Consider the following 20,470-nt stretch of genomic DNA (forward strand, 5'->3'; position numbering starts at 1 on the left):
CTATTCAAGTGTGGAAGGCAAACAATGAGTGTCTTCAGCTGGCTTCCCCACTCCACGGAGATACCTGCAAGCACCTGGAAACAAAAGGACTGTAACCACAGGAACACTGGAGAATAGGCTGGACCCAAGTCAGAAAAGGCATCTGACCAGAGAATGATTTTACCTCAAGTAATAACTGGGATAGGAAGTTAACATTTGTAACTGTTTTCTGAGTGTATTAAGTTTATCCTTGCATGTTTTGTTTTATTTTGCTTTGTGACTTATTTTGTTCTCTCTGTTATTTCTTAAAGCCCCTTAAATCCTACTTTTTATACTGAATACAATCACTTTTATTTATTTATAAATTCAGTGCAAGTATTTGTAACCTGGGGGGCAAACAGCTGTACATATCTCTCTTGCAGTGATATAGAGGGCAAACATTTATCATTTTACCCTGTATAACCTTTATACAGAGTAAAATGGATTAGTTTGGGGTTTAGATCCCATTAGGAGCTGGGTGTCTGCATGCTGGAGACAGGTATCCTGCTGAACTGGTTTCAGTCTAGATCTGCAGTTTTGGGGGTGTGGCCCAGACCCTCAGTCTGTGTTGCAGCAGGCTAGCATGTCTGGCTCAAAAAGGCAGGGTTCTGGGGGACCAGGCTGTCAGAAAATGGGCTCATAGGTAATTTCAGCACATGAGGTGACAGTCCCAATGAGGGTCTCTGTGACTGAATCTGTCACACTCTGGACTTGGGTTTCCTTCATTTCCAGAAAGCATCCCAGCTCCTGAGCTCTTGGTGCTATTCCAGTCTGGGCTGCTCTCACCTTTCAAAGTTGTTCAACTGTGGATAACTAATTAAATAACCCTTGGAAAAGAGACTTGCAATTGAGCATCTCACACTCTAGGTGGATGCCCCTAGCACCAGCTTATAAAATCATTCTCTCTTTCTGGCCGTGTGAGTCTCCCTGTGTTTTGTCCACTGATTTCAGCTGTGGTCTGCGGACCTTGTTGGAATATAAACAAATTAAGAATAATAACAATACAATAATGAACAATACTACCACGGGCTCTGCAAAATTACATTACAATTGTCTGCGAATTGAATTCACCTGTTTCCACTCCCCATCACTAAACCAGTACACAGTTAAACAGATTCAAGATTTGATGAGGAGTTTGTTCATTGCTTTTCTCAGGGAATCCTTCACCTCCGTGTTTCTCAGGCTGTAGATGAGGGGGTTCAACATTGGGATCACCAGCATGTAAAACACTGAGGCCACTTTGTCTGTGTCCATGGAATAGCTGGAGCTGGGACGTAAATATATGAAGAGGAGGGTGCCAAAATACAGGGCCACAGAGGTCAAGTGGAAAGAGCAGGTGGAGAAAGCTTTGTGTCGACCCTCAGCGGAGTGGATCTTCAGGATGGTGGAGATGATATAGACAAAGGAGAGGAGGACAGTCAGAAAGCTGATCACTTGAATGCAGCATGTAAAAGCAAAGATCAAAATCTCATTGATGTGGGTATCAGAACAGGAGAGCGCCAACAGTGGTGGGATGTCACAGAAGAAATGATTGATGATGTTGGAGCTGCAGAATGACAGCCGAAATGTACAACATGTGTTTATCATTGAATCCACCACCCCCACAGCGTACACCCCAGCCACCAGCTGGTTACAAAGCTGCCTGGACATAGTGACTGTATAGAGCAGTGGGTTACAGATGGCCACATAACGGTCATACGCCATCACAGCCAGCAAGAGGCACTCAACATCTGCAAAAATGATGCAGAGATACAGTTGCACAGCACAGGCAGTGTAAGAAATGTTTTTACTCTCGGCTAAGAAATTCAACAGCATCTTAGGGGAAATTATCAAGGAAAAGCAGAGGTCACAGAAAGACAAATTCCTGAGGAAAATGTACATGGGTGTGTGGAGTCGGGGATCAATCGTGATTAACAAGATCATTCCCCCATTCCCCACCAGGGTGATACCATAAATCAGTAGGAACACCCCAAACAGGGGGACCTGTAGCTCCGGACGATCTGTCAATCCTGAGAGAATGAACTCAGTCGCCTCCGAGTGATTTCCCTCTTCCATCACCTCTGAACAGAGATCAGGCAGCAACAGAGATGTGGGCAGGTGGATGGTGAGAAAAACCTGTCCCTTCTCTGTAATGAGGTAAGTGAAGATAAATGGAGAACAGTTTCTTAATGGACATCAGTACCAGCTCCGGGAAGGGCTTAGTCCACAGAGCCAGATGTTCACAGAGGGTCATTCCAGGTGTTCGATAAAATGCACACGCTGTGCAAACACAATGACATGCAGGTTAATCATGCCCCACACACAAATACTCCTGTTCACTCACCAGAACAGAAAACAATGACTTGTGACTCTGCTGTTGGAGAATCAGTCTAAAGAGATTATTCCTTAGCTAAAGAAGGGGTGAGAGTAAAGGAGTGTCAATCTTTCCACCCTCTTTGGGCAAGGGGAGCTATGTGGCTTAGCATGTCAGTTTGGGTTTGTCATAAATATAAAGGGAAGGGTAAACCCCTTTAAAATCCCTTATGGCCAGAGGAAAATCCTCTCACCAGGGTTAAGAAGCTAAAGGTAACCTCGCTGGCACCTGACCAAAATGACCAATGAGGAGACAAGATACTTTCAAAAGCCGGGAGGACGGAGAAAAAGAAAGTGTCTGTGTCTGTGTTTAACCTAAGCTGGTAAAAGTAAGCTTAGGAGGTTTTCATGCAGTTCCCTACATCTGTACCCTAGAGTTCAGAATGGGGAAGGAACCTTGACATGATGTGGGGACCTGCATGAAAACCTCCTAAGCTTACTTTTACCAGCTTAGGTTAAAACTTCCCCAAGGTACACATCAATTTTACCCTTTGCCCTTGGATTTCCACTGCCACCACCAAACTTTATCTGGGTTTACTGGGAAACGTAGTTTGGACACGTCTTTCCACCCAAAATCCTCCCAACCCTTGCACCCCACTTCCTGGGGAAGGTTTGGTAAAAAATCCTCACCAATTTGCATAGGTGACCACAGACCCAAACCCTTGGATCTGAGAACAATGAAAAAGCATTCTGTTTTCTTACAAGAAGATTTTTTAATAGAAGTAAAGGAATCACCTCTGTAAAATCAGGATGGTGAATACCTTACAGGGTAATTAGATTCAAAACATAGAGAATCCCTCTAGGCAAAACCTTAAGTTACAAAAAGACACACAGACTGGAATAGTCATTCTATTCAGCACAGCTATTTTCTCAGCCATTTAAAGAAATCATAATCTAACACATACCTAGCTAGATTACTTACTAAAAGTTCTAAGACTCCATTCCTGTTCTTTCTCCGGCAAAAGCAGCATACAGACAGACATAGACCCTTTGTTTTTCTCTGTCCTTCCAGCTTTTGAAAGTATGTTGTCTCCTCATTGGTCATTTTGGTCAGGTTCCAGCGAGGTTACCTTTAGCTTCTTGACCCTTTACATGTGAGAGGATTTTTCCTCTGGCCAGGAGGGATTTTAAAGGGGTTTACCCTTCCCTTTATATTTATGACAGGGTTAAAGTTGCTTACTGTGCTAATTAGTCTTTTTGGTATTTACTTGAGCCTGTATGAAAACCCAGAGACAGAATGGGAAGCCCTGGCTTCAGTGACTAGGTAATTGCCTATTTTTTTCCAAACAAGGAGGTTCCTCCTTTAGCTGAAGGGGTCGGAGTTGGGGCTGAGGCTTTCGGTGCTGGAGGTGTGGAATTCAATAGCTGCTGATCCCCATGGTGTCTGCGTGTGTGTGTGTGACTCTAATTCCGGACAATAGCACGTACCTGCTGATAAGAGACAGAGAGATGTGGTGACATTTACTCCTCGACAGAAACTGCCTCTTTGGACCATTCGGGAAGTTTTATACTGAGATGTGTGATCTATGGGACATGATTCCTGAAGCAACTGGGAATACCTGAGCTCAGAGAGCCAAAACACGTAATTAATGAATTCAGTAAACTAAAGCCATCCTCGGTGTAATTGGTGCCCTGGGGATTAATTTGACCTACTTTTTCTTACTGTGTTATTAAATGATGCAGTTTCTACCAGAGTTACAGAGTATGAGGTTTGGGGTATATTTCATCCTGCTGTTTTCAATGCAAGCTGGGTACTGCATAGAGCTGATCCACAAAGGAGCTTTTTTTTTTCTGGAGACCAAAATCTTTTTGATAAAAAACTTAATATTTCAACTCAGATATACCATTGGGTACGTCAGATATCACACACCACCAATCTCTTGCATGGGCCAGGCTCCCAGGCTGGACTACATCCCCCATGATGCATGATGGTCTCTCCTCTTGCTGTATGGCTCTGGAAGATCATCAGAGTCCCACAGCCATGATTTAAAGAGGAGGGAAGATTGGCTTTTTGGATGGAAAGCTGATCATTTCCAGGAAAAAAATAATTTAATGGAAAAATAGTTGAATTGAAAATAAAATTTCCCATCAAAATCTTCTCAAGAAAAGTTTTCAACCAGCCTTAGCAACACATTTGGAATCAAAGGAACTGAAAGTTAGATTCAGGTGAAACATACTAATTATTTGCAGCCATAACTGATATCTTCACTGCCATTCTTGGTTTCAGAATCACCTCATTGTCCTGGCCCCACTACATGAAATGTAAAATCTGTAAGATATGTAAGAGGATTCCAGATTATCGAGCTATTTATGGCATGCCAATCAACATGGTATCTTAGGTCCTTCCGTTTCTAGGTTACTCCCCAAAGTAGGAAAGATAGGTTCACTCATTTGGCTTGATGGAAACCACATGATGATCAGAAGAGCTCAGGAGGACACCACAGCGTGCTCCGGACTTCTGCAGTTCACAAAACTATCCCTCTTGCATGCATATTATCTGCACACAGAGCTCAGTTTAAGATGATAAATAAGTCAAATAGAAATAGTCATGCTCTCATCATAAATATTTATACATTTTCTTTTATAATGTATGTGAAGATATAAGATTACACTGCATCATGTTATTCATACATGTTCCAAACTGAGGCTGGCAAACTTGTCTGTCTTAAACAAAGAAATGTGTGATCTGCTTAATTTTGTATCTAAACAGTAACCAGAGTCATTAAGCAGGAAGGGAAACAAAGGTAGCCCAAAAAGGTGAGGAAAAAGCAGAAGGGAACATCCTTCTACATAGAGTTTTTCTCTTCCGGGAAACAGGTGGAAATGTTTGTATTAGGAGAAAAACTTGATGTTCCAAGTCAGCTATATTCTTTAGTATAATCCACTGGGAAAGGGGTTACAAAGAATGTACACAAAGTCCTGCTTCCCTGAACACCACTAGAAACAACCAACAACCAGCAATCTCTGTATTCAGAAACTCCAAAGTCTGTCACTCCAGGTCTGTGCCCAGGAAACGCTCTGCCCCTACTTCCTCTAGGAGTCATGCTCATAACTCCTCCTCCTGCCTTTCTGCCTCCTGTGACCCGGAGGTGCCTGGGGCAGCCCTCACTGAAAACGCCATGGTCAGGGCAGGCTGCAAAAAGGAGGATGCTCCCCAAACTGGTGGTTAACAGTCAATATCTCTGCAGCATCTCTGCAGATGCTGCCACAAAGTATCTCCGAGCAGGCCAGTTCCCTTCTGATTCTTTTGTTAATTTTATTTATTTCCTGTAATTTATAGTCCGTGAAACAGAATGTGACATTGCACCCCATAATTCTTTATAGAAATAGGCTCATGGCTGTAAATATGACATAACTGGAATATGTTTTATGCTAGATAGGCCATGTTACATATCTCGTCAAATCTTATGATCTACTGCTTGCATGCATGTATCATTTTTTAATCGAAGTTATGAATATTGGCTATTTACTTGTTTGAGATTAAGTAGCCTCAGTGAAGCAGTTGGTCAGCTTCTTGATAAAAGACTATTCTCTGTAAGTGCCCAATCAAGAAACACTTAAGCTAACAATGACCTTTGAGAGATGCCAGTCCACATTTGAGTTTTCCTGGGAATGTGGCTTCGGCCTGTAAGTAACCGAGTCATGCATGGACATGTGACTTGCCATGTGACTCCAAAACTCCATCTTGGAGCTGGATTCTGCAGAGGAGAAGGGAAGGGGTTTCCACCCACGAGAGAGAGAGAGTATATAACCCCTTGTGGAAATCCCTCCATTTTGTCTTCAGCTGTCACAAAAGGTAGTCTTTTCGGTCCAAGGAGATGCCTGAAAGAAACTGGAAAAAAGGACAGTAACTACAGGGGTGTGATTGATTGCTGGACCCAGACAAGGAGGAAGTGTAGTCTGTAAGAGAGGCTTATTGCAACATCTTTGAGGGTGACATTTACCTGCATTTAGTTTTTTACTGTATTAGGTTTAGACTGACGTGTTTTATTTTATTTTGTCTGGTAATTCATTTTCTTCTGTCTGTTATTACTTGGAACCACATCAATTCTACTTTCTGTATTTAATAAAATCACTTTTTACTTATTAATTAACCTAGAGTATTTATTAACACCTGTCAGGGATGGTCTAGATAATACTCAGTTCTGGTCTGAGTGCAGGGGAGGGGAATAGATGACCTCTCATTTCCCTTCCAGTCCTATGAGTCTATGATCGCACAAGAAACCCTGCACTGGGAGGAGGGGAGACGCCTTCCAGAGCACTGGGCAGGGTAAGGGACACACATCTGCCAACACTTGATATTCAGCTTCACTGTAACCCCCACAACACGCACACACAGAGTGCCTGATGAACACGAAACACACACACATACAACATGACACTGAGCTCAATCAGAATACAGAATAATCTCTACTGGGAAGCTGGGATAGCTGCAATATTTCCAACTTGCCTGAACAAAGAGAACCGAAGCAGATTCTGCTGCCCTGACAAGGAGATAGGATTGGAATTCCCTACTGGTCTTTTCCATTGGTAGCTTCTCTGGGGCCTGGTTTATGCTTAAAAATTAGATCAACCAATCTCCGTCGCACAGGGCTGAGAAACGTTTCGTACCATGTTCAACGAAGTTAGGTTGTACTGACCCTCAGTGTAATTCTTCCTTTGACCTACCTATTGTCTCTCGGGGACATGGATTCACTACATCGAAGGAAAAACCATTCCATGACTGTGGAAAGCATCTACACTGTGGAGCTGCTGCACACCATAGCTGAGTCAATGTAACGGCCTTAGTATCGACATTCCTTGTCTTGATGGGGGGGTTTCCCCCTTCCCATTAAAGCGATTTTTCTCTCCTTTTCCATCATTCTTCTCCCTCCCTTATAAATCTCTTTCCTTCTTTTGATGGGTAAATCTGTTCAGAAATTTTTACTCTCAGCATAATTCCTTCCTTCCCCTCCCATGAATGTCATTTCAATTAAAGGCTGAAATCCTCTGAAACTGACTTGTTTCCCCATGACTTGGTGGTACCTCTTTCTTTTTCCTCCCTTCACTTACAAGCAGTTAAGAGGGATGGAAGCAGCACCTGCTCTGAACCGTAAATTCAGAGTCAAATCTTCCCCTGTTTGCTAACCACACCGACGTTACCCTTAATACCTCTGGAACTGCTTCCTTGGCCAGAAGAGGTTAAATTTGGCTTTGATGACTTTGAGATTTGATCCCTGGAGCATCATTGCTCCCAGAAAAACCGGTATGCACAGCACATGCAATTAATGTTGTTGCCATGCCTTTCCTTGTGGAAATGGAACACAGACGGGCAGATCATCAGCTGGCCTGGATCGCTGTCTCTCCTGTGAGGTCATTTTACCATGAAAAAACCTGAGTTGACTGTCTTCAACTTTATTTGTTGTTCACCTCTCCAAACATCTCTTTAAGTAATTTCCCAGGGTTGGGACAAAAGGTGTCTAGAAATGAGTGAATTTCTTCTGGACTAATCATTTATTGTCAAAAAACAATACCGTTTGGATTGACCTGAAACTCTTTACAAATGTGTTACAAATATGCCTAATAGCTTTGTGCCAAAACACTGTGTGTGTGCAGGGGGAAGATTTAGATGCCGGTCACAAAGCAGCCACTGCAGGAGGCGGTGGTGGGCCTTCTCTTTGGAATTTTTAGCCCAAGAGTTGGGGTGTTCACCTGTGAGGAGGGAGATCCAGGTTCAATTTCCCCTTCTGTCCAGTGCTGGGCAAAGCTCTGTGTGACATTGCACTCCATATGCTTTATAAAAATATGCTTCTGACCAGTTGGGAAATCTAGTCCTATCTCCCTTACAGGGCAGCAGAATCCCCTTCGATACTTTTTGTTCAGGCAAGTTGGAAATATTGCAGCTGTCCCAGCTTCCCAGTAGAGATTATTCTGCATTCTCATTGAGCTCAGTGTCAGGCTGTGTGTGTCTTTGGTGTACAGTTGGCATTGAGTGTGTTGTATGCAGTGGGCAATGTGTGTGTTCTGTGTAGTGGACACTGTCTCTGTGTGTTTACTGGTCATTATGTGTGTGTGTGTGTGTGTGCTTGGTGTGCAGTGAGCACTATGTGTGTTCGTATGTTGTGGGGTACAGTGGAGATGAATGTCAAATGGAGGCAGGTGCATTTCCCTTGCCCTTCCCAGTGCTCAGACTGGCGTCCCCCCTCCTCCCAGTGCAAGGCTTCTTGTAAGATCACAGAATCATAGGACTGGAAGGGACCTCGAGAGGTCATCTAGTCCACTTCCTTGCACTCATGGCAGTGCTGAATATTATCTAGACCATCCCTGACTGGTGTTTGTCTAACCTGCTCTTAAAAATCTCCAATGGTGAAGATTCTACAACCTTCTTAGGCAAGTTATTCCAGTGCACAGCCACCCTCACTGTTGGGATGTTTTTCCTAATGTCCAACCTAAACCGCCGTTTCTGCAATTGAAGTCCATCGGTTCTTGTCCTATCCTGTCCCCCCACCCCAACACTTTGCTTTGCAGTTTTATTCCTAAACTCTGTTTCACAGATTACAAATAATAGGAAATAAATAAAATTAAGAAAAGAATAATCGGGACAGAGCTGGGATGCTCGGAGATATTTTGCAGCATCTTCGCAGATCTTCAGTGTTAACCTACTGGTTTGGGGAATATCCTCCTTTTAGCAGCCTGGCCTGCCCTTGGCATTTTCAATGAGGACTGCCCCAGCGACCTCCGGATCACAGGAAGGAGAAAGCCAGAAGGAGGATTATGATCATGAGTTTTAGAGTAAGTAGGGGCATAGTGTTTCCTGTGCACAGACCTGGAGTGATGGACTTGGGAGTTTCTGAATACAGAGATTGTTGGCTGTAGGTTTTTTCTACAGGTATCAGGGAATCAGGACTTTGTGTACACTCTTTGTAACCCCTCTTCCAAAGATTATAGCAAAGAATATAGCTTACTTGGATCATCAATTTTTCCTCCTAATACAATCAATCCTGCAATGCCTCAAAGATTGGCACCACTTAGGAGAAGGGGGCACCGATACGCTCCAGAGCACGGATAATACCAGGAAAGCCTGAACACACATAGGGGATAATTTCTGCTACCATAGTGAAGAAGGGAAGAATCATCACTGGGCCTGTCAGGGATCTCCTTGTGGGGAGGTTGATGCACATTGTCCTTGTGCATCTTCAGCCACAGATCAGTGCATGGGCCCATTCATTGGGGGACCTCACCCTTTCATGTCAATCAAACACTATTGTCATCAACCCAGACTAATCAGTAGTTGTGTCACAACCTTGCAATGCCTTGCTGAAGTGGCTTCCACCTAGGCCACTCTCAAACAACCATCTAGCATGCAAATCACACCCTGAGCGTGTGTGTAACTACAGCCTGGCCAGGAATAGTTGGGTTATGCTCAGGCTCTCACCACCCTTGGTTATACTGTAGGGTGACCCCAACACGCTCCCTAGTCTTTGATTTCCCTCCAGAAATGGATGTCCTGTGCTGCCCAGTCCTCTTTTGGACAATACAAGGTACATTGTCCATTATTTCTTTAATAGCACTAACATGCATACAACTTAGCTTCTCAGACACTTCTATTTAAATGCACTGGACCAGATAAAACAATCTTAATTGACTACAAAGATAGATCTTAAGTGAGTGCAAGTAAGGAAGCATAGAAGTCAGACATGGTTACAAGAAAACTAAAGCTATAATGAAACTTGTGCTTAAATTAACAAATGATGTGAAATTCAAAGCGAAACTTTCCTCTCCACATGCTTTCAGCAGTCTTGCTGACCAGACTTCTTAGGTCAGGACCCCTCCCCTAATCCAAGGCTGATTCCTTTATCCCTTTATTCAGACGCAGTGAATCAATGGGGAGGGAGAGAGAGAGAGAGAGCGAGCAAGAGAGAGCAGGGCCTTGGGATGCCTGCCCCTTCTTTTTATAGTCCTACCCACCCTTTGAGAAACATTTCCACCTGGTTACCAGAAGACAAAATGTCTATGTAGAAGGATATTCCCTGCCACTTTTTCCTCACCTTTTTAGGCTTCCTTTGTTTCCCTTCCTGCTTGACGACTCTTGTTTTACTGTTTAGATACAAAATTAAGCAGAGCACACGTTTCTTTGTTTAAGACAGACCAGCTTGCCAGCCTTAGTTTGCAATATGTATTAACTACATGATACAGTGTCATATTATAACTTCACATACATTATCAAAAAATCAGTGTTAATATTTGTGGTGAGAGCATGACTATTTCTAGTTGACTCATAGATTTATCTGGCATATTAAAGCAGAGCTTTGTGTGCAGATAATATGCATGCAAGAGGGATAGTATGTGAACTGAAGAAGTCCATAACATGGTGTGGTTTCCTCCTGAGCTCCTCAGGTCACCATGTGGTCTCCACCAGGCAAAAATCTATCTTTCCTATTTTGGAGAGTAACCTAGAAGGAAAGGACATAGAATACCATGGTGATTGGCATTCTATACATAGATGGATAATCTGGAGTACTCTTACTTGTTTTACAGTGTTTTACAGTGGTTTTACATTCGACCTATTTGGGCCAGGACAGTGAGGTGATTCTGAAATTTGGAAGGACTGAGAAGATATCAGCTACACCTGCAAAGAATTAGGACTTTTCTATTCCTTGATTCCAAATTTCTTCCTAAGGCTGTTTGAAAATTTTTCTTGAGATTTTTTATGATGGGTAATTGGATTTTCCTTTTAACTATTTTTTCCATGAAATTATCTTTTCTCTGGAAACTATCAGCATTCCATAAAAACACCAAACACCCCTCTTCCCTAAACCATGGCTGTGGGACTCTGGTGAAGTTCCAGAGCATTTCAGAAAGAGGAGAGACCATCATGCATCATGGGGGATGTAGTCCAACCTGGGAGCCAGGAACATGGAAGAGATTGGTGCTGTGTGGTGTCTGATGCACCACTATAGTATTTCCGAGCAAAAAGATTTCGGTCTCCACAAAAAAAAAACAAAACAAAAAACAACCTTTTGTGGATCAGCTCTACAGAGTACTTGGCTTGCACTGAAAAAATCAGGACGAAATATACCACTAACCTCATACTCTGTAACTCCGGTAGAAATTGCATCATTTAATAACACAGTAGGGAAGAATAGGACAAATTAATCCCCAGGGCACCAATTACACCAAGGTGGCTTTGGTTCACAGAATGCGTTAATTAGGTGTTATGGCTGTCTGAGCTCAGTTATTCCCAGTTGCTTCAGGAATCATGTCCCATAGATCACACATCTCAATATAAAATTTTCCGAATGCTCCTAATTGGCAGTTTCTTTCGATGAGGAAATGCCACCACATCTCTATCTCACACACACACACACGCAGACACCATGGGGATCAGCAACTATTAAATTCCAGACCTCCAGCACTAAAAGCCTCAGCCACAACTCCGACCCCTTCAGCTAAAGGAGCAACCTCCTGGGTTGGAAAAAAATAAGCAATTACCTAGTCACTGAAACCAGGGCTTCCCATGATATCTCTGGGTTTTCATACAGGCTCCAGTAAATGCCAAAAAGCTAAATTAGGACAGTAAGCAACTTCACCCCAAACTGACATGCCAAGCCACAGAGATCCCCTTGCCCAAAGAGGGTGGAAATATTGAAACTCTTTTACTCTCACCCCTTCTTTAGCTAAGGAATAATCCCTTCAGACTGATTCTCTCACAGCAGAGTCACAAGTCATTGTTTTGTGTTTGGATTAGTGAACAGGAGTGTGTGTGTGGTAGGACATGATTAACCTGCGTGTCATTGTATTTGCATAGTGTTTGCATCTTATCGAACACCTGGAATGACCAGCTGAGAACATCTGGCTCTGTGGACTAAGCCCTTCCCGGAGTGGGTACTGATGTCCATTGAGAAACTGATCTCCATTTATCTTCACTTACTTCATTACAGAGAAGGGGCAGGTTTTCTGCACCATTCACCTGCCCACATCTCTGTAGCAGCCTGATCTCTGTTGAGAGGAAATGGAAAAGGGAAATCACTCGGAGGTGACTGAGTTCATTCTCTCAGGACTGACAGATCGTCCAGAGCTGCAGGTTCCACTGTTTGGGCTGTTCCTACTGATATATGTTATCACCCTAGTGGGGAATGGGGGGATGATCTTGATAATCACGATTGACCCCCAACTCCACACCCCCATGTACTTTTTCCTCAGGAATTTGTCTTTCTGTGACCTCTGCCTTTCCTCGACAATTTCCCCCAAGATGCTGCTGAATTTATTAGCTGAGAGGAAAAGCATTTCTTTTACTACCTGTGCTGTGCAAATGTCTCTCTCTATTGCTTTTGCAGATTCTGAGGGCTTCTTGCTGACTGTCATGGCGTATGACCATTATGTGGCCATCTGTAACCCACTGCTCTATACAGTCACCATGTCCAGGCAGCTTTGTAAACAGCTGGTGGCTGGGGTGTACTCTGTGGGGGTGGTGGATTCAATGATATTCACGTGTTTTACATTTCGGCTGTCATTCTGCAGCTCCAACATTATCAATCATTTCTTCTGTGACACCCCCCCACTGTTGGTGCTCTCCTGTTCTGATACCCGCATCAATGAGATTATGATGTTTGTTTTCACGTTGTGCATTACCGGGAGCATATTTGTGACATTCCTCCTCTCCTATGTCTATATCACCTCCACCATCCTGCAGATACGCTCCGCCGAGGGCCGGCGCAAAGCCTTCTCCACCTGCTCTTTCCACTTGACCTCTGTGGTCCTGTTTTATGGCACCCAACTCTTCATGTATTTACGTCCCAGCTCCAGCTATTCCATGGACACGGACAAAATAGTCTCAGTGTTTTACTCGCTGGTGATCCCCATGTTGAACCCCCTCATCTACAGCCTGAGGAACACGGAGGTGAAGGACGCCCTAAGGAGAGCAATGAATAAACTGCTAACGAATTCTTGAATCTCTTTAACTCAGTCCTGGTTTAGTGATGGGAACAGTTGAATTCAATTCCCATCCCATTGCAATGTAATTTCGCAGAGCCCCTGGGAGTATTGTTCATTATTATATTGTTATTATTAATAATTTGTTTGTATTCTAATGAGGCCTGCAGGCCCCAACTAAAATCATGGCTTTATTAGGCTATTACCCCATCAAAATTCCAGGAGGCACCTGTTTCAGATGTGTGAATATTTGTGACGTGCTTCAAAAATATAGAAGTATTTGTATTGGGGAAGAAGATGGGGGCATCTAATCTTTCTCCTTCTGCTTTGTAGTGGGTTTGGTTTTTGTTATGCAGTTGGAAGTATGAAGTGTGTGGTTTCCATGGCTGAAGTAAAGGGAGTTTTGCACACCCTCCTGATATTCTGCAGCCCTTTATGTTCTCTGTGGGGTTGTTGTGTAGATTTTCACCTGGTTTGTATTCATGCATGTGAAGGAGAAAAGTGATTTCCATCAAAATGGCCTTTATTTTAAGCTTAGGGAGAAACAAAATAAGTAAAAACAAGGGTAACATATCCAAAAGACAACATGGTGTGTGTGCATCCTCTGTGAGAATCTGCACTGAACTGAATACAAAATAATATGGAAAGGGTGAGTTTTCTCCAGCACATAAATTAAACAGAAAGAAAAAGTCATATCAGACACTAGATGTTCATATCACATCAGCAGGTTAGCTATGAGGTCTTACTCTTAGTTCTTAGTCCTATGGACTCTGAAGAAGAGGGATTCTGGGAATTGTACAGCTCAGGTTACGGAGATTGAGAAATGAATAGACCTGAGCCAATAGCTGATTTTTGAGTTCATGGGTGTTTCAAAAAAATTGAAAAACAAATTCAGTTCAACCTGAACCAAATCTGAAAATTCCTTAAATGTTTGGCAAATTAAAAATATTGACAGAAATGTCCTGTGGGGTGGAAGGAACTATTTAGCATGACCAGAAATGGAACATTTCATTTCCTTCCTGGATACTTTTTGATGTACATGCAAAGACAATGTTGGGCCACACTTAAAAAAATGGATGGGAATGGAAGAGGCGGGAATGGTGCTGCTTCCCTTATAGACTGTAACCCAGTGATTAGATCACTCCCATGGGAAGTGGGAGATCCAGGCAAATCCCCAATCCGTCTGACGGGGAGAAACAATTTGAAAGTGGGTCTCACACATTGCTGGACAGTATCCTGGCTACTGGGCTATGTTCTGTCCTGCATCATTCTCAGGCTTGGTGTACGCTATTGCTGTAAATTGATCTAAATTAAGCTACTTCAAGTTGACTAAGTTAGTCTGACTTATAGTGGTGTCCACACCGTGCTAAGTCAACCAGAGAGTTACGTAACTGAAGTAGTGTAAAACAGATCATCCCACAGAGTAGGTGTAAACCAGCCCTGAGAAAGATCTACTGTGGAAGATAGTGTCTGAGTGAGGTGGAGTCCAGACTTCAACAGGCGAGAGCTCTCCCATCGATTTAGCATGTCTTCCCCAGACCTACTCAATCAAGACCATTTCATCTATCGCAGTAGTCCTGATTTAGCCAGTTGTGTAGATATGGCCTCAGTCTCTCCTGTTGAAGCTGTTGCATTGTGGATAAAACACGGGGAAGAATCACAGGGCCAGAAAGAGAGATTGACTCTATAGACAAGTGGTTCGGGACACCGACATGCTCATCTTCATGTCTCTGTTCCAATGGTTTTTTAATTAGTTTTGCACCATAGAACAACTTTGAAAGGAGAGATTGAGAGCAACCCAGACTGGAATGTCACATCCCTCAGGGGCTGGGATGCTTTCTGGAAATACAAGAAAGCCAAGTGCACATCTTTGCCCAGTACTGGACAGAATGGAGAACTGAACCTGGATCTCCCACCTCATAACTGAACAGCCTAACTATTGAGCTAAAAATTACAAAGAGAGGGAGCATCAGCACCTCCTACCGGTGGCTGCTTTGTGACCGGTACCTAAATCCTCCTACCCACACACATTGTTTTGGGACAAGACTATGAGGAGACTTAGTAACACATTTGTGAATAGTTTCAGGTCAACCCTCAATGGCATTGTTTTTTCCAATAAATTATTAATAAATTTAATAGTGAATAGTGCAAGGTCATGCATTTAGGGATTAATAACAAGAATTTTTGTTATGAAATGGGGACACATCACTTGGAAGTAACAGAGGAGAAGGACCTCGTAGTAGTGGTTGACCGCAGGATGACTATGAGCCACCAATGTGATATGTCTGTGAAAAAAAGCTAATGAGGTCTTGGGATGCATCAGGCGAGGTATTTCCAGTAGAGATAAGGAGGTGTTAGTATCATTATCCAAGGCACTAATGAGACCTCCTCTGGAATATTGTGTGCAGTTCTGGTCTCCTATGTTTAAGAAAGATGAATTCAAACTGGAACAGGTACAGAAAAGGGTTACAAACATGGTCCGAGAAATGGAAAACCTGTCTTATGAAAGGAGACTCAAGGAGTTTGGCTTGCTTAGCCTAACCAAAAGAAGGCTGAGGGGAGATATGATTACTTTCTATACATGTATCAAAGGGATAAATACCACGGAGGGTGAAGAATTATTTAAGCTCACTACCAATGTGGACACAAGAACAAATGGATATAAAGTGGCCATCAGGAAGTTTTGACTTGAAATTAGATGGAGGTTTCTAACCATCAGAGGAGTGACGTTCTGGAACAGCCTTCTAAGGGAAGCAGTGGGGGCAAAAGACTTATCTGGATTTAAGATTAAACTCAATAAGTTTACATAGGAGATTATATGATGTGATAGCCTAATTTTGGCAATTAATTGATCTTCAACTATTAGCGGTAGATATGCCGAATGGCCTGTGATGGGATGTTAGATGGTGTGGGATCTCAGTTACTACAGAGAATTCTTTCCTGGGTGCCTGGCTGGTGAGTCTTGCCCATGTGCTTAGGGTTTAGCTGATCTCCATATTTGTGGTTGAGAAGGAATTTTCCTCCAGGGCAGATTGTCAGAGGGGGTTTTCGCCTTCCTCTGCAGCGTGGGGCACAGGTCACTTGCTGGAGAATTCTCTGCAACTCAAAGTCTTTCAACCACAATTTGAGGACTTCAATAGCTCAGGCAGAGGTCAGAGGTTTGTTACAGGAGTGGCTGGGTGAGATTCTGTGGCCTGTATTGTACAGGAGGTGAGACTAGACAATCACAATGGTCCCTTCTGACTTTAAAGCCTATGATTCTATGATTAGCCTGGAAGAAATTCACCCATTTCTAGATACTTTCATGTTCCAATGCTGGAAGATTACTTAAAAAGACTTTTGGAGAGGTGACCAACACATGAAGTGGAATACAGTCACCTCAGTTTCGTATCATATTAAAAAGACATCATGGGAGAGAGAGCAATCCAGACCAGCTTATGCTCTGGCCCTCTGTGTTCCATTTCACAAGGAAGGCAACAACATTATTTGCATGTGCTGTGCACAGCTGTAGTCCTGGGAGCAAAGATGTTACAGGGAGCAAATCTCAAAGTCATCCCAGAAAGCAGCTCCAGAAGTATTAAGGGTAATAATGGTGTTGTTAGCAAACAGGAAAAATTCGACTCTTAGTCTGATTTTTACAGTTCTGAGAAGGTATAGCTTCTGCCCCAAACTCACTGTATGTGAAGGGAGGAAAAACAAAGAGGTACCACCAAGTCATGGGCAAACAAGTCAGTTTCAGAGCATTTAAGCCTTTAATTGAAATGACAGTAGGCCATTCATGGGAAGGGAAGTAAGGAATAATCCTGAGGGGAGAAAATTTAACTTTTCTGAACATATTTACCGATCAAAAGAAGGAAAGAATTTTATCAAGGGAGGGAGAAGAGTGACAGGAAAAGGAGAGAAAAATCACTTCAATAGGAAGGTGGAAAGCTCCCACATCCATTCAGGGAATTTGTATACTAAGGCCATTACATTGACTCAGCTATGATGGTCGGCAGTCCCACAGTGTAGATGCTTTCCACACTGATGGAAGGGGTTTTTCCATCGATGTAGTTAATCCAGGTCTCCGAGAGGCAGTAGCTACATCAATGGAAGAATTACACTGAGGTTCAGTACAAGCTAACTGCCTCGCACAGGGTATGAAAAGATTCCCCCCCTCCCCCCCGTGCGACAGAGCTCTGTTGATCTAATTTTTAAGCATAAACCAGTCCTCAGAGAAGCTGCTGATGGAAAAGACCAGTTGGGAAATCTAGTCCTATCTCCCTGCCAGGGCAGCAGAATCCCCTTCGGTTCTTTTTGTTCAGGCTCGTTGGAAATATTGCAGCTGTCCCAGCTTCCCCGTAGAGATTCTTCTGTATTCTGATTGAGCTCAGTGTCAGGTTGTGTGTGTGTAGTGGGCATTCTGTGTGCGTGTGTGTGTGTGTTTGGTGTGCATTGGGCACTATGTGTGTGCATGTGGTGGGGGTACCCTGGAACTGTATGTCAAGTGGAGGCAGGTGTGTGTCCCTTGCCCTGCCCAGTGCTCAGGCTGGTGTCCCCCCTTCTCCCAGTGCAGGGCTCCTTGTAAGATCATAGAATCATACCACTCGAAGGGACCTCGAGAGGCCATCTAGTCCACTCCCCTGCACTCATGGCAGTTCTAAGTATTATCTAGACCATCCCTGACAGGTGTTTGTCTAACCTGCTGTTAAAAATCTCCAATGGTGCAGATTCCAAAACCACCGAAGTTATTCCAGTACTTACCCAGTCTCACTGTTGAAATGTGTTTCCTAATGTCCAATCTAAACCACCCTCGCTTCAATCGAAGTCCATAGGTTATGTATGGAGGGCGTGCAGTTTTAGGAGGAAAAATTGATGATCCAAGTCAGCTATATTTTTTGGTATAATCCTTGGAGGAGGGGTTACAAAGAATGGATGCAGAATCCTTCCCTGAACACCAGTAGAAACAATCAACAACCAGCAACTTCTGTATTCATAAACTCCAGAGTCTGTCACTCCAGGTCTGTGCTCAGGAAACCCTATGCCCCAACTTCCTCTAGGAGTCATGCTCATAATTCCTCCTCCTGGCTTTTTGCCGCTTGTGACCCGGAGGTGCTTGGGGCAGTCCTCACTGATAATTCCAAGGTCAGGGAAGGCTGCAAAAAGGAGAATATTCCCCAAACTGGTGGTTAACACAGAAGATCTCTGCAGAAGCTGCTGCAAAATATCTCCGAGCAGGCCAGCTCTGCCCCTGTTAGTCTGTTCTTAATTTTATTTATTTCCTATAATTTATAGTCAGTGAAACAGAGTTTAGGAATAAAACTGCAAAGCAACGTGTCTGGGGGGGACAGGATAGGACAAGAATGGATGGACTTCAATTGAAGAAAGGGCGATTTAAGTTGGACATTAGGAAAAACATTCCAACAGTGAGGGTGGCTGTGCACTAGAATAACTTGTCTAGGAAGGTTGTGGAATCTCCACCATTGGAGATTTTTAAGAGCAGGTTGGATAAACACCTGTCAGGGATGGTCTAGAGAATACTTAGCAATGCCTTGAGTACAGGGGAGTGGAATAGATGACCTCTCGAGGTCCCTTCAAACCTTATGATTCTATGATCTTACAAGGAGCCCCGCACTGGGAGGAGGGGGGACGCCAGCCTGAGCCATGGGCAGGACAAGGGACACGCACCTGCCTCCACTTGACATTCAGCTCCACTGTACCCATCAACACATTCACACACATACTGCCCACCAAGCACACACACACACATAATGCCCACTAAACACACACACACAGTGCCAACTGCACACCAAACAGTCCCCCTGTTTGAACTGTTCCTACTGCTTTATGGTATCACCCTGCTGGGGAATGGGGGGTTGATCTTGTTAATCACAATTGACCCCCGACTCCACACCCCCATGTACTTTTTCCTCAGAAATTTGTCTTTCTGTGACCTCTGCCTTTCCTCGACAATTTCCCCCAAGATGCTGCTGAATTTATTAGCCGAGAGGAAAAGCATTTCTTTTACCGCCTGCGCTGTGCAAATGTCTCTCTCTATCACTTTTGCAGATTCTCAGGGCTTCTTGCTGGCTGTGATGGCGTATTACCATTATGTGCCCATCTGTAACCCGCTGCTCTATACGGTCACCATGTCCAGGCAGCTTTGTAAACAGCTGGTGACTGGGGTGTACGCTGTGGGGTTGGTGGATTCAATGATATTCACGTGTTTCACATTTCAGCTGTCATTCTGCAGCTCCAACATCATCAATAATTTCTCCTGTGAATTCCCCCCGCTGCTGGCGCTCTCCTGTTCTGACACCCGCATCAATGAGATTGTGATGTTTGCTTTCACGTTGTGCATTACAGAGAGCATCTTTGTGACTGTCCTCCTCTCCTATGTTTATATCACCTCCACTATCCTGCAGATCTGCTCCACCAAGTGCCTGCGCAAAGCCTTCTCCACCTGCATTTTCCACTTGACCGCTGTGGTCCTGTTTTATGGCACCCTCCTCTTCATGTATTTACGTCCCACCTCCAGCTATTCCATGGACACAGATAAAATGGCCTCAGTGTCTTACACATTGGTGATCCCCATGTTCAACCCCCTCATCTACAGCCTGATGAACACAGAGGTGAAGGACGCCCTGAGGAAAGCAATGAATAAACTCCTAACCAATTCTTGAATCTGTTTAACTCTGTACTGGTTTACTGATGGGGAGTGGAAACAGGTGAATTCAATTCTCAGCCATTTGAAAAATAATTTTGCAGAGCCCGTGGTAGTATTGTTTATTATTATTAATTTTTATATTCCAACAAGGTCTGCAGACCCCATCTGAAATCAGTGGACAAAACACAGGAAGACTCATAGGGGAAGAAAGAGAGAATGATTTTATAAGCTGGTGCTAGGGGCATCTACTTAGAGAGTGAGTTGCTCAATTTCATGTCTCTGTTCCATGGGTTATTTAATTAGTTATCCACAGTTGAACAACTTTCAAAGGCAAGAGCAGCCCAGACTGTAATAGAACATCACTCAGGGGCTGGGATGCTTTCTGGAAATGCAGGAAACCCAAGTCCAGAGTGTGACGGTTTTGGTCACAGAGACCCTCATGGTGACTGTCATCTAAAGTGCTGAAATTACATCTGAGCTCATTTTCCCTGACTGCTTAGGCCCCCAGAACCCTGCCTTGTTGAGCCAGACACGCGAGCCAGC

At 43.7% G+C, this 20,470-nt stretch overlaps 3 protein-coding genes across 3 annotated transcripts; 2 read left to right on the top strand and 1 right to left on the bottom strand.

Moving 5' to 3' along the window:
- Positions 1 to 1,134: 1,134 nt before the first annotated feature.
- LOC125629755 (olfactory receptor-like protein OLF2) lies at positions 1,135 to 2,073 on the bottom strand. The gene has a single exon (XM_048835150.2). The coding sequence runs from the start codon at positions 2,071 to 2,073 to the stop codon at positions 1,135 to 1,137; it is 939 nt and encodes a 312-aa protein (XP_048691107.2).
- Positions 2,074 to 12,361: 10,288 nt separating this feature from the next.
- On the top strand, positions 12,362 to 13,300 carry LOC142072275 (olfactory receptor 5W2-like). Its single transcript, XM_075128970.1, has one exon. The coding sequence runs from the start codon at positions 12,362 to 12,364 to the stop codon at positions 13,298 to 13,300; it is 939 nt and encodes a 312-aa protein (XP_074985071.1).
- Positions 13,301 to 19,355: 6,055 nt separating this feature from the next.
- On the top strand, positions 19,356 to 19,943 carry LOC125629849 (olfactory receptor 5AS1-like). Its single transcript, XM_048835219.2, has one exon. The coding sequence runs from the start codon at positions 19,356 to 19,358 to the stop codon at positions 19,941 to 19,943; it is 588 nt and encodes a 195-aa protein (XP_048691176.2).
- The last annotated feature ends 527 nt before the right edge of the window (positions 19,944 to 20,470 follow it).

Source organism: Caretta caretta, chromosome 6 (genome assembly GCF_965140235.1).
Source record: "Caretta caretta isolate rCarCar2 chromosome 6, rCarCar1.hap1, whole genome shotgun sequence".
Lineage (NCBI taxonomy): Eukaryota > Metazoa > Chordata > Testudines > Cheloniidae > Caretta > Caretta caretta.